This window comes from Diabrotica virgifera, chromosome 7, assembly GCF_917563875.1.
Source record: "Diabrotica virgifera virgifera chromosome 7, PGI_DIABVI_V3a".
Lineage (NCBI taxonomy): Eukaryota > Metazoa > Arthropoda > Insecta > Coleoptera > Chrysomelidae > Diabrotica > Diabrotica virgifera.
Window position 1 is genome coordinate 46,660,162 of NC_065449.1, and position 13,182 is coordinate 46,673,343.

Here is a 13,182-nt window from a genome sequence, read left to right on the forward strand (position 1 = left end):
TTTTTGGGGTTCTAGTACAGCTGCCCAATTAGATGTTATTTTTAAATTACAAAAAATACCAATAAGGTATCTGTTTGGCCTCAGAAGAACAACACATTGCAGAAGTTACTTCAAAGATCACGGAATTTTAACCCTTCCATCTTTATATATTTTAGAAACTGTTTGCTTAATTCGTAAACACATGCATGTTTTTCCAGCAAGACCTCATCATGATTACTCCACCAGAAATTCAACTTTTGATGTCTATTTACCGATCCCGTCCTCTGAGTTAGTAAAGAAATCTATATTATATTCCGCAAAAAAAATATACAACCATCTCCCTTTACAACTCAAATCTGCAACATCTTTCCACAAGTTCCGTAAAATGACAAAAGCCCATCTATCTAAAAGACCATATTATTCAGTAGAAGAGTTTCTTAATGACTAGCTAAGAAATTACAGTAATGTACAAGTAACCAAACTTATCTATATTTGGGTGTCACATGCAGCAGCTTAAATTTATTAGTTTCTATGTCTGTAGTTTACTTTGTTGTATGTTCACTTTGCAATTTCTATTAATTGTTGCAATATATCGATTTTGTTTTTTTTCTTTACTTTATTAACTTGTATTTTTTTTATATTGACGATTTATCAAATTTCAGAAAATTGTATTTGTTATTGTTATTGTTATTATTTATTTATTTTTTCTGACTTTATATTAAGCTTTGTCCATAAAATTTGTATAATTTTTAGTGACAATAAAGCATATTTCTATTGTATTCTATACTTTAATTTCGTTTATATGACAGCTGTGCCAGCCTAATTGTAATACTCTAAAAAAGCATAAACGATAATTCTAACTGTTTTTTTTAAATGGTCATAATATTTTGTGCAAGGTTAAATATTTGGCACTATCTATATCTCTTTATATTTATCTATTGCTAAATTCTAAAATGTAATTTGTATCATTTACTGTACACTTTTAAATAAGGCAAAATATGAAAATGATCCTCTACATACCTAAAAAATATAAAATAAATTAATACCGTTCATAGCTACGTCACAATTTAATGCTAAAGAATCAGTTAATTCACTCTCGAATTTTGACCGTTCCAATTTTGCAATCCACTCGTGAAATAAAATTTTGAAAACGCGACGAAAACGACCAATCACGGTAAACGTAGGAAACCGTTAACTATCATTCATCGGGGAAAATGACTAAAAGTTTTGATGCGCTGTCACCAAAATCGAAGATAGAGAGCAAAGAATTTTCGCGGAGTGACCCTACAGATTCGTTAACATTATACTGTGGTTATGTTACCAATTGGTCATTTACTTACAGCAACTAATGTTGTTAACGTGAGTGGAGAAAATTTTCCTATAGACACGTATACGGGACGTTGCATTCGGATCATTGTCAAAATCATGGAGTTCTTAAAACGAGTACTGCTGCTGAGCCAATCACATTCATATAGAGCCAGTTTGATTAGTGCACTCTAAAAAATAATTACATTTTATAAAAATATTAGGATATAGAAAGTCTAATGCTCACAATCTTATTAAAGGTTTTTATTTAAACAGTTTTCGGGTTTCGGCGTTTACAGTTTATACGCCATCATCAGGCCCTTCAGAAAGTGAACAAGATATCAGTATAAGAAATATACAGTATACAATGTAATGTGTGATTGTAACATTGGGCCCAAGTGTCTTCCTCGATTTCAAACTCGCATGAGTATCCAAATATGGTTCTTTGTTGCCTAGGTGTTTAGATTTTACTCTCACAAATCAAAAGTGTGTGTGAGAGAAGTCAAAAGTTGCTTATTTTAGTGCAATGCAATAAAAACACAAAAAATATATGACAAAAACAAAGTTGGTTATTAACTGCACAGACGAAAAGAGACTAACAAAACATATACCACGATGTAAAATAACTACATTTGTAGTGCCAATTGTGTGTAATTAGGCAAATCCTTTTAATCAGATCCCAAGGGAAGGTAAATGGTAAAAGAGGACCGGAAAGTAGACGCATTTCCTGGCTTCAAAATTTACGAAAGTGGTATAACACCACTACCACTGAACTGTTCTGAGCTGCGGTAAACAAAGTCAAGATAGCCATGATGATGGCCAACATCCGGAACGGATAGGCACTTTAAGAAGAAGAAAAATTATTAAAGATTATTATATATTAGATCTGATTAAAAGAATTTACCTAATTACACACAATTGGAACTACAAATGTAGTTATTTTACATCGTGATATATGTTTTGTTACTCTTTTCGTCTGTGCAGTTAATAACCAACTTTGTTTTTGTTATATATTTTTTGTGTTTTTATTGCATTGCACTAAAATAAGCAACTTTTGACTTCTCTCACACACACCTTTGATTTGTGAGAGTAAAATCTGAACACCTAGGTAACGAAGTCACATATTTGGATACTCATCCGAGTTTGAAATCGAGGAAGACACTTGGGCCCAATATTACAATCAAACATCATATGGTGGCTCCTGGCTTCTGAGCCACCTTGGATAATTAGGGGTTGGTTACCCCCTACCATAAGGGTTGATAAAATAACTCTTTTCACAGTAGATGCATTTATTTCTATAAGTCAGAGTATGTGTGGAATTTATCTGTATTTAATTTAATTTATCTATAAGTCATTTATCTGTGGTGGAATGGGAGATCTACAGCACCTAATATTGGAGTGTGGACAGTACAGACAAAATATTAAAGTGATGTGTGAAAAGTTAATTGATCTAAATTGTCCTTTACCTGTCAATTTAAACGAAATTCTTTTTCCAAAAAATAAGCAAACGTTAAAATGTCTTTACGAATATGTAACGTCCTGTAAATTTAAATTTTAAATAGGCTTAGATAATAAAATTAAAAATTGTAAAAATATCACACAAAATTGAAAAATGTATTTATTAATATAATATAACACCCTGTAAATTTAGATAATAAGTAGGCTTAGATATTAACTTAAAATTGTTATTGTAATACCATACAAAAAAAAACAAATAGTCTGGCTAATTGGCTATGTCAAAGCCATTAATAAAAAAAAAGTCAGAGTACCAACGGTAAAGAGCTGGTGGTACGTTAGTTCTCAGTAGCTGTGATGTTTTCCCTTTGGGATCTCAAATATTAATTAAATTACTGTTCGCGATGGAATTAGAACTAAACATCGATATTCTCTTGTTATTGTTTTGATATATAATGAAAGTAAGATTATTTTGATTAAAAGCGCTGAGTCTACTAATATATAAAAATAATGAATACTATTGTTATTTTAAACCGACCTTGGTCAAACCTAAACTGTTACACCGATATTTGCTAATGTAGGTCGAATGTATTTACTATCAACAAACGTAGTTTTGTTTTGCTAAAGATATTTTTAATTATTAAAAGGATTTGTTTTAATAAGAAGATTACTAAGAGATGCCGTGTATCCCAACACATCTTCCTTTCCTTCCAAAAATTTTCTGACTACGGAAAAGGAAGAAAATTTTTCTATTAGTACCACCACTTCCTTACTGCGTTTTACTAAGTACAATATATACATTTTTTCCTATAAATAATAATTAAATACAAAAAAATAAAAATGTTCGTTATCGACATTGTTCCCGTTTCACTTGTCACTCACTGTGTTCTCGGATTGTAAGCATATAATCTATTCTTATGTATTTCCCTGATTTTATTGTTCTCCAATCTGATCTTACAATTAACATTATTTACCTCTGTTATTGTGAAGAGGCCTACATAAAGACTATCAAACTTACCATTCTCTTCCCTTTTTACCATGACTAGGTCTCCTATTTTAAAGTGTTGTGGTGTTGCTTTGAGCTTATTCTTTTCTTGTCGCTCTTTTTTGTGCTTTAGTAAGAAGGTTCTAGCTCTCTCGTGTGCGCTTTGTAGTTTGTAACGTAACTCATTGTAGTAAGCATCATATTGTAACATGGTTGAATCTCCTGTGTAAGGTCTTCTGGTAGGTTAACCTTCCTGCCATATAACAGTTCAAACGGTGTGTAACCATGATACGCGTTAGGGGTTGTATTGTAGCAGTATGTGAACATCCTGCAACACACATCCCAATTTTCTCTGTCTTCGTCTATGAATGCTCTTACGTATTCGTTTAATGTTCTGTGCAGTTTTTCGCAACTTCCAATGGACTGTGGATGGTATGCCGTTGAGAAGTTGTGCTCTATCTTTAGTAGCTTTGTTAGTTCCTGCATTACTTCATTTTTATATTCTGTGCCTTGGTCTGTTCTTATTTGCTTCATGAGTCCGTATGTTGGTATGAAATGATCAAAAATTCCTCGGGCTATTGTATCTGCTTCTTTATAGCACACGGGTATACTAACCGCGTATTTCGTAAGCTCACATAACATTGTTATACAGTATCTATTACCTTCGTTACTTTTAGTGAATGGACCTATCGTATCTATGTATACTATGTCCCATGGTTTGGAAGAAGTGTCCGATATCACGAATTCTTCGACATGTGTTCTTTGTTAATTTGACATTTATGACATTGTACACTGTATATTTCTTGTACTGATATCTTGTTCAGTTTCTAAAGGGCCTGATGATGGTGTATAAACTGTAAACGCCGATACCGGTCACCCGAAAACTGTTTAAATAAGAACCGAAAATTGTTTAAACCTTCAATAAGATTGTGAGCATTAGACTTTTTATATCCTAACATTTACACAATGTGCTCATATCAGCAAAATGTTAATCAATTACATTTTAGTTTGAGTTAGTATTAAAAAGAATAATAAAACTTTAGGATTCTAGATGTTTTAGTCGATTCTGATGTTGATTACCTTTAAATGACCCCTAGATCAAATCCTCGAGTAAACAACCGCCAAGTACCTGTTTTCAGACATTTAGGGTCTACATCTTTCTATTGATTTCGTCGAATAGGATCTAAAAGAATCGAAGCATTACCAGACTGACTGTAGACCCAAACGAAAATTCCAGAACCGGTATCAAATAATATAAAAAGAGGATTTCTATAGAAATGAATCAGTTATTATTTTTAAGTCAAATGCTGGTGTTATAAAATTGTAAAAAAATGTCAGAAATAAATTGTATAAAATAATTGTATATAAATATATATTTTAGTAAAAAACTAAGTTTTCAAACTAATAGCACATAAAACAACATCCAAGAATGTTACCCTACATCCCACCAGATTGAAAACAATGGAAACCTTCTCTGGTAACACCTCCGAGGATTCTACAATTTGCAAGCCATAACGGGTGCTGAGACTAAGGAAGATGAGGGAATTTTACAAATTATAATTCACGTTCCATTTGCTCAGCGCAGTAAAGTTCCAACGAGAATGGTTCCCTTCGTACTCCAATCAGAGTAAACATGTAAATCAAAAATGAATAACCATTTTCAATTTCGTTGCAACACGAAAGTACAGCAGATCGAATCCTCGAGTAAACAACCACCAAGCCAAGTACCTGTTTTCAGATATTTAGGGTGTACACCTTTCCATTGATTCCGTATTATTCGACGTACTCGTCGAATAGGATCGAAAATAATCGAAGCATTACCAGACTGACTGTAGACTGAAACTAAAATTCCAGAACCGGTATCAAATGATATATAAAGAGAATTTCTATAGAAATGACTCAGTTATTATCTTTAATCAAGTGCTGGTGTTATAAAATTGTAAAAAAATGTCAGAAATAAATTGTATAAAATATTTGTATATAAATATATATTTTAGTAAAAAACTAAGTTTTCAATCTAATAGCACATAAAACAACATCCAAAAATGTTACTCTACATCCCACCAGATTGAAAACAATGGGAGCCTTCTCTGGTAACACCTCCGAGGCTTGGAAGATGAGGGAATTTTACAATTTATAATTCAGGTCCCATCTGCTCAGCGCGGTAAAGTTCCAACGACAATGGTTCCTTTCTTACTCCAATCAGAGTAAATATGTAAATCAAAAATGAATAACCATTTTCAATTTCGTTGCAACACGAAAGTACAGCCGCATCATTATTCCAGTTCAATCAGAGAGTGCAGCAATCACCCCTACCTGTTTCGAAACTTATTAGTCTCTCACCAGGAGGCACATATGCTGCTCTCTCTGACCCAACTAGGACAAACCCCGGCGTGCAGTCACGTATTGCAACGAGCGAAATAGCAGGGATGCCCTAGCGACAACTGCTACCAAAAAACTAAGTTTTCAATCTAATAGCACATACAACAACCTCCAAAAATGTTACTCTACATCCCACCAGATTAAAAATAATGGGAACCTTCTTTGGTAAAACCTCCGAAGCTTCTACAATTTGCAAGCCATAACGGATGCTGAGACTAAGGAAGATGAGAAAATTTTACAATTTATAATTCACGTCCCATCTGCTCAGCGCGGTAAAGTTCCAACGAGAATGGTTCCCTTCGTACTCCAATCAGAGTAAACATGTAAATCAGAAATAAATAACCATTTTCAATTTCGTTGCAACACGTGTTTGAAATTGACTCTCTGATTGAACTGGAATAATGATGCGGCTGTAGTTTCGTGTTATTGAAAGTGAAATTAAAAATGGTGATTCATTTTTGATTTACATGTTTACTCTGATTGGAGTACGAAGGGAACCATTCTCGTTGGAACTTTACCGCGCTGAGCAGATGGGACGTGAATTATAAATTGTAAAATTCCCTCCCTAAAATTCTTCCTTAGCCTCAGCATCCGTTATGGCTTGCAAATTGTAGAAGCCTCGGAATAAATAGGTGTTGCCAGAGAAGGTTCCCATTGTTTTCAATCTGGTGGGATGTAGAGTAACATTTTTGGATATTGTTTTATGTGCTATTAGATTGAAAACTTAGTTTTTTGCTAGCAGTTGTCGCTAGGGCATCCCCGCCATTTCGTTCGTTGCAATCCGTGACTGCACGCCGGGGTTTGTCCTAGTTGGGCCAGAGAGAGCAGCATATGTGCCTCCTGATGAGAGACTAATAAGTTTCGAAACTGGTAGAGGTGCTTGCTGCACTGTCTGATTAAACTGGAATAATGATGCGGCTGTAGTTTCGTGTTGCAACGAAATTGAAAATGGTTATTCATTTTTGATATATTTTAGTATAAATAATTGTGTATAAATAAATTAAAAATAAAGATAAATAAATCAGGTGTTTTCAATTAAAATAAAGGTCAAAATAAATTAAGTAAAGAAATTATTTCAGTACGTTTGATATATTGGCATTTAAAAGTTTTTTTATTTAGCTTAATACCTTGATAATTAATGGACATTGGCATGAAAAAGTTTTTTGTAAGTGTCATATTTGTATACTTACAGCTGACGTAATTTCATTACCAAACCAACATATTAATGATAATTGTACTAAAACACATGAAAAATATTCCATCTGTGCGAAAAATTCAGGTGATGTCATCGGCACCTAAGATGTAGAAAAATAGTTAATATACTTATTTTTTACTTAACACATATGTTTTGATTAATTTTTTAAATCAGTTTATATATTAAATAGTCCTTTCGCCAGTGGGGGTACAACGGCCTCCTTAATTCAGATGGACTTACCCAAGTTTTTTTATGTATTTTGACCCGTATTTGTAAAAATACAAAAAATGCTTTATTTTGCGAAAAATCGCTGTTATGTAATTCCTCAAGTTCTTTGTTTATAACAATCTTATCGACATCCGGATCAACTGCTACCCAGAAAATTCGAGTTCTACGGGTCAAAATACATAAAAAAAGTTGGCTAAGTCCATCTGATTTAAGGAGGCCGTTGTACCCCCCTGACGGCAGGACTATAATATGTATATAAAACTTATAAAAATTTAAAAGACTATAAAATTCCGACAGAAATTGAAAATTAATACCTTTGCTGGAATCAAATTGAAAATGTCAGAGTTGAAGGTAAACATACCGAATAGGTGAAAACTAAGGGAAAAGTGAAACAAGGCTCTATTTTGTCTTCTTTAATGTCAAATCTATACTCTGAAAAAATATTTATCGAAGCTTTGCACAACACTGAAAAAGGCATTCCACTAAACGGATACTAACATCAGATATGCAGATGACACCATAGTCTTGCAGACAACCTAGAAGACCTAAAAGTCCTTTTGAACAAAATCGTATCACAGTCAACAATATGGACTCAATGTTGTGACGGGTAGTTCTCTCAAGACGACAGACTCAGTAAAACACAGGTTAAAACAAAATAAATATATTCAATGTAATTATGTACAGATCAAAAAAATAAAATGAAAATACAATTGTCTCCCCCGGATAGACGTCTGCAAAAGAAAAGCAAAATTAATAACAAAACGAAATATCCTTACACCTCACTGCGGTGTAAGTTGCAAACCAGTCACGCCATTAAAATATATAAATTTACCGGGAGCTTGCTCGCTTCGCTTGCTACCGTTTAATTATGAACCGCGAATTACTTCAACACGGTACACCTCACTGCTCAAGTCGGCCTGCCTCAGTTTGCGAGATCACGTCAGTACGGCGTCTCGCTACTCAGGTCAACCTGCCTAGCTCACTTCGCTTGGCTGATAGTGGAGCCCAGAGCTGTCGCTTTAAGACTGGAGAATCTTAGTTCGCTGGCATTCTTAAGTATCCCTCTGCCTGTGCTGTTCCAGAGATGTGGAAATGAGTGGGTCATCTGCGCGGATTGTGTAAGTCGTACGGTTCTAGTGTTGGTGCGTTTTCGCGGCGTATCATTACAATGTGTAAACTTATCGAAGACAAAGCTCATGATAATTAGCAAGAATATGACAATAGAAGATCAACTATACGTAAATCAAACCCCAGTAGACAGGGTGACACACTATAACTACCTCGGAATGAGGATATGCGTAGAAGATTGAAAGCATTTGAGATGTGACTATATCGGAGAATATTTAAGATCCAGTGGAATAACCAAGTCACAAATATTAAAGAATGAAGAAGAACCGAGAAGTACTGACTACCATCAAATCTCAAATGTTGCAATACTTCGGATACATTATGCGAAATAATTCCAAATATACCCTCCTACAAATCATTCTGAAAGGAACAATATTTAGAAAGCGCGGTTCAAAAAGAAGAAGAACATCCTGGTTAAAGAACCTTAGGACCTGGTTCAACAGTATATCTGTGCAGATTTTCCGCGCTGCTTCAAATAAAGATTGCCATGATGATCGCTAACCTTCGTTACAGATACAGAGTGTAACACAGAAAAGTAACACAGCATTTTTCTTTTGCCAATTCCCTTTGTAAACATTTATGGGTTAGGTACTTAGATTAAAATAATTTTCTACTTACACTAGACGCTATGTATAGACAAGAAGCAAAAATCAGTAGAGATGCAAGTGTTTGACTTAGAGTAACAAATGTAAATATAGCCTCAATTTCATCTCTTACCCTAAAATTTAAAAAAGTATAAAATTTTAATAGATGTAAAGAAAAAAATGTCACAATACATACAACAATACTTTATATAAAAGATAAGAAAATTTCTAGATAATAAAATTCAAACACTGAATGTATTATTTCAAGAGCTAAGCTATATCCAAAAGTTTTTGCTTCACTTATCCTTTCAAGAGCTATATCCAAAAGTTTTTGCTTCACTTTATACTATTGATTTATTTTTAGATTAAATGAACAATTACAAGAATCAAAATCACTTATTGAAAACTAATAAAAATTGACATTATACACGATCTTTCAGCATCGCGAATCACTTCTGGAGCGATACTATTCACATAATATAAAGATATAAAAAGATAAGCGGTTCTGAACAATTCTGTGCCGTAACTTGCTAGTGTGCACATTATTTCACGTCTATTCCTATTTTAGTTCAACTGTACAAGTGCCTTGGTATACATCCGGAACAAGGCGTATTTCTAAATAAAATAGCACTAGCCTAGTTATATGTCACATCTATAAATTTTCAGTAGTAATTGCACAAGAGCTCTAAAATTATCGAATTTTTCCCGAGTGACACTTTGACAGTTTTAATTTCACGACTCGAAGGGGAGTGGAATTATATCAAAGTGTCATGAGGGCAACAATTCGATAATAATTTTAGAGATCGAGTGCAATTTGATGCGATTATTTCATGAATAACACTGTTCAAAACCAAAATTTTATTGTAATTTATTTATGTAAGTACAAATTAGTACAATTAAACACACAGTTGTTATAAATATTTAACGGTTGAAAGTCATCACTTTTATAATTTTTAAAACATTAATTGTCATTAATGTCACTGAATGTATTTTTTCGTAGCAACGAAGGGCATCTTGTAACATTCTTGTTTTTTTTTGAGAAAAATTTCTCACCTGTATTCAAAATTTTTCTGATGGGTGAGAGGAGTGTATAACGTTATAAACGTCAAATATTTGATATTTTATTTTTAAATATTTATTTTATTTTATTTTCTTTAATATTTTATTAACAAAAATTTTCTTCTATTTGTTTTACCAGTTTTCTTCGTTAAAAAAACGTTGGGCGCCAGTGAAACTAAATAAGTGAAACGAAATAAGCGATGGACTACCCCAGCTAATTGAAATAATATTCGAAAATATTACCTCAATCATTCAAGGTAGCCATCGTTACATCCTTAGCTTAGCTCAGTCACTCAGGTGTGTGTTCGTCTTGTCATAATCTTAGAAATGAACTATGAACTATGAAAGTTTGAAATAAAAGCAAACAAAACAGTATTTTCAACTAATCATGTTTATTGTTCAATAGAGATATAATAAAAATATGACTTAGTAAATTGCATTAACAAATGTATTCAAATTCTTGCCAAAAACTAACAATTCTGGATTATACTTATGGCTTTTGGTAGCTGATAGTAACTTCTTGATGTCGTATGGTACTGCTGTAGACGTCTTGTAGGCCTGGGCGGATCTTCGGCCCTAGGCCCCTGCAGTTGGAGATGGTGGTCGTTGCAGTCTGGATGTCATGGTTGTCTTCGCCTTATGTTCCATTACCGGTGTGGACGGCTTGATTCTGGAGGCTCCCGGAGGGAGAAAGGTTAATCTTATCCAAAAACCCAAGAGAAGATTTTTTTTATTCCAAATCAAATCTTCTCTTGAGTTTTTTAATAAGATCAACTTTTCTCCCTCCTGGCGCCTTCAGAATCAAGCCATCCACACCGGTGATGGAACATAAGGCGAAGACAACCATGACATCCAGTACCATACGACATCAAGAAGTTACCATCAGCCACCAAAAGCCTTAAGTATAATCCAGAATTGTTAGTTTTTGGCAAGAATTTGAATACATTTGTTAATGCAATTTACTAAGTCTTATTTTTATTATATCTTTATTGAACAATAAACATGATTAGTTAAAAATACTGTTTTGTTTGCTTTCATTCCAAACTTCATAGTTCATTTCTAAGATTAGGACAAGACAAACACACACCTGAGAGACTGAGCTAAGCTGAGGGTGTAACGATTGCTGTCTTGGATGATTGAGGTAATATTTTTGAATATTATTTCAATTAGCTGCGGTAGTCCATCGCTTATTTCGTTTCACTCATTTCGTTTCAATCTGACGTAATATACTTACGACGAGATATTATCAAAAATTATCACTTTAATTTTTATTTCTGTAGCTTTCTATTGGTCAGAATCTCCTATGAATGAAATAATCATAAAACTATTAGTGCTAAATCTAACGTTCGATAGAAGAATTTAATATTACGGCCATTGGTATATAATTCGCAAATATTTTACGGCTATCCCTACTTTTTCTGTCTTTACAGGGTAAATTACGTATAGTAAAATTCTCACTGGTATGGATATGTAAACTTTACTTGACAATGTCATTATCAACTTTAAAGGTGGCTTTTGAATGTTCTTGGATACCTGTTACTTGTATAATTAATTGCCTTAATTATTAATTCAGTTAATTAATATGCTAATTTTTTCACTAACTATGTATTCAGTGATTGTAATAATTTATCTACTGTACAACAAAAACTAATAATCAATCGGAAAAGAGGAAAAGTGATATAGTGATTTTTTAATAATATGTTATTACTATGAAACGCTTACAATTTTAAACATCTTTAACAACAAAATACTTGGATCACTGAATATGTCCTGGTATATTATAGGCTTGGATTTTCCATAAATAATAAACAATAAATAACTTTTTATTAAGTTCACGTCTTAAATCAATCATTTATCAAATACACTATCAATATTATTTAATCAACAACTAAACATATTCCTCATTCCATATCAAATATTTAAAATTGTCACTGTCTGACTGACAATATGCTGACAATATTCTATTCGACTGAGTGCGTTGTATGACAAAGATAGATTTGGAAAATATTACCACCGACATTGTGTTAACTTTTTTCGAATCCTGAAAAAAAGCAATAAATATTTTTGAAAAATTTAAACGCAGAATGAAAGACTAAATTATTACCGAGGGCTGAAAGTCCCTTAGAATAAATAAAAAGTTTATTTTGAATGAGATATTTGAAATTAAAAATCATACTAAAATTTCTCTTAGTTTTTCACCCCTGTAACTTATTAAAACAAACATTATAGAAGTTCTCAGGGACTTTCGGCTTTCGCTAATAACGCAGTCTTTCATTCTGCGTTTAAATTTTTCAAAAATACTTATTAGTTTTCTCAGGATTCGAAAAAAATAAATCCCATTTGAATAGCATTGGAGCAGAAACTATGTACCCATGACTCCTACTAAATTTCGATTAATATATTACCTTAATAAGATTTTTAGGTGTTCAGTGGAATATGATAATTGTTGATACATTTCTTTCTCTAATGCAGGACATTCTGTATCATACATGGGCTTGTAGTCTTTCGCCAGCATAGCATTTTTTAAACTTCTTTCTCTAAGTGTACGAAATACATGACAAACTATTAATAACTGACTTTTTAAGCAGTTAAGTAATGAAACGAAAACACCATCATGACCTAAAAGAAAATAATCATCAAAATCAATATAGAAGGGGAAAGTTTAACTTACACTCTGATGTTTGGCAAAAAGGGCTTAAGTCAGAATTACACATCGATAATGTTTTGATGATTTCTGGACCAAACGGATCGGCTCTTTTTATTGGTACATACCGTTTAAGTCTACAACTATTGTAGACTTATACTGTATGTACCAATAAAAAGAGCCGATTTTTCTGGTCCAGAAATCATCAAAATATTATCGCTGTGTAATTCTGACTTAA

The 13,182-nt window shown here is 33.0% G+C and overlaps 1 protein-coding gene across 1 annotated transcript in view; it reads right to left on the reverse strand.

Moving 5' to 3' along the window:
• Positions 1 to 756: 756 nt before the first annotated feature.
• Positions 757 to 13,182, reverse strand: part of LOC114334933 (odorant receptor 4-like) — a 37,757-nt gene continuing 25,331 nt past the window's right edge. The window contains exons 3-7 of the mRNA XM_050656487.1: positions 12,706 to 12,919; positions 9,276 to 9,375; positions 7,297 to 7,401; positions 1,320 to 1,475; positions 757 to 999 (exon numbers count right to left, since the gene is read on the reverse strand). Of these exons, the coding sequence (XP_050512444.1) occupies positions 949 to 999; positions 1,320 to 1,475; positions 7,297 to 7,401; positions 9,276 to 9,375; positions 12,706 to 12,919 (626 nt within the window). The 3' untranslated portion in view covers positions 757 to 948. The remainder of the gene's footprint in view (positions 1,000 to 1,319; positions 1,476 to 7,296; positions 7,402 to 9,275; positions 9,376 to 12,705; positions 12,920 to 13,182) is intronic.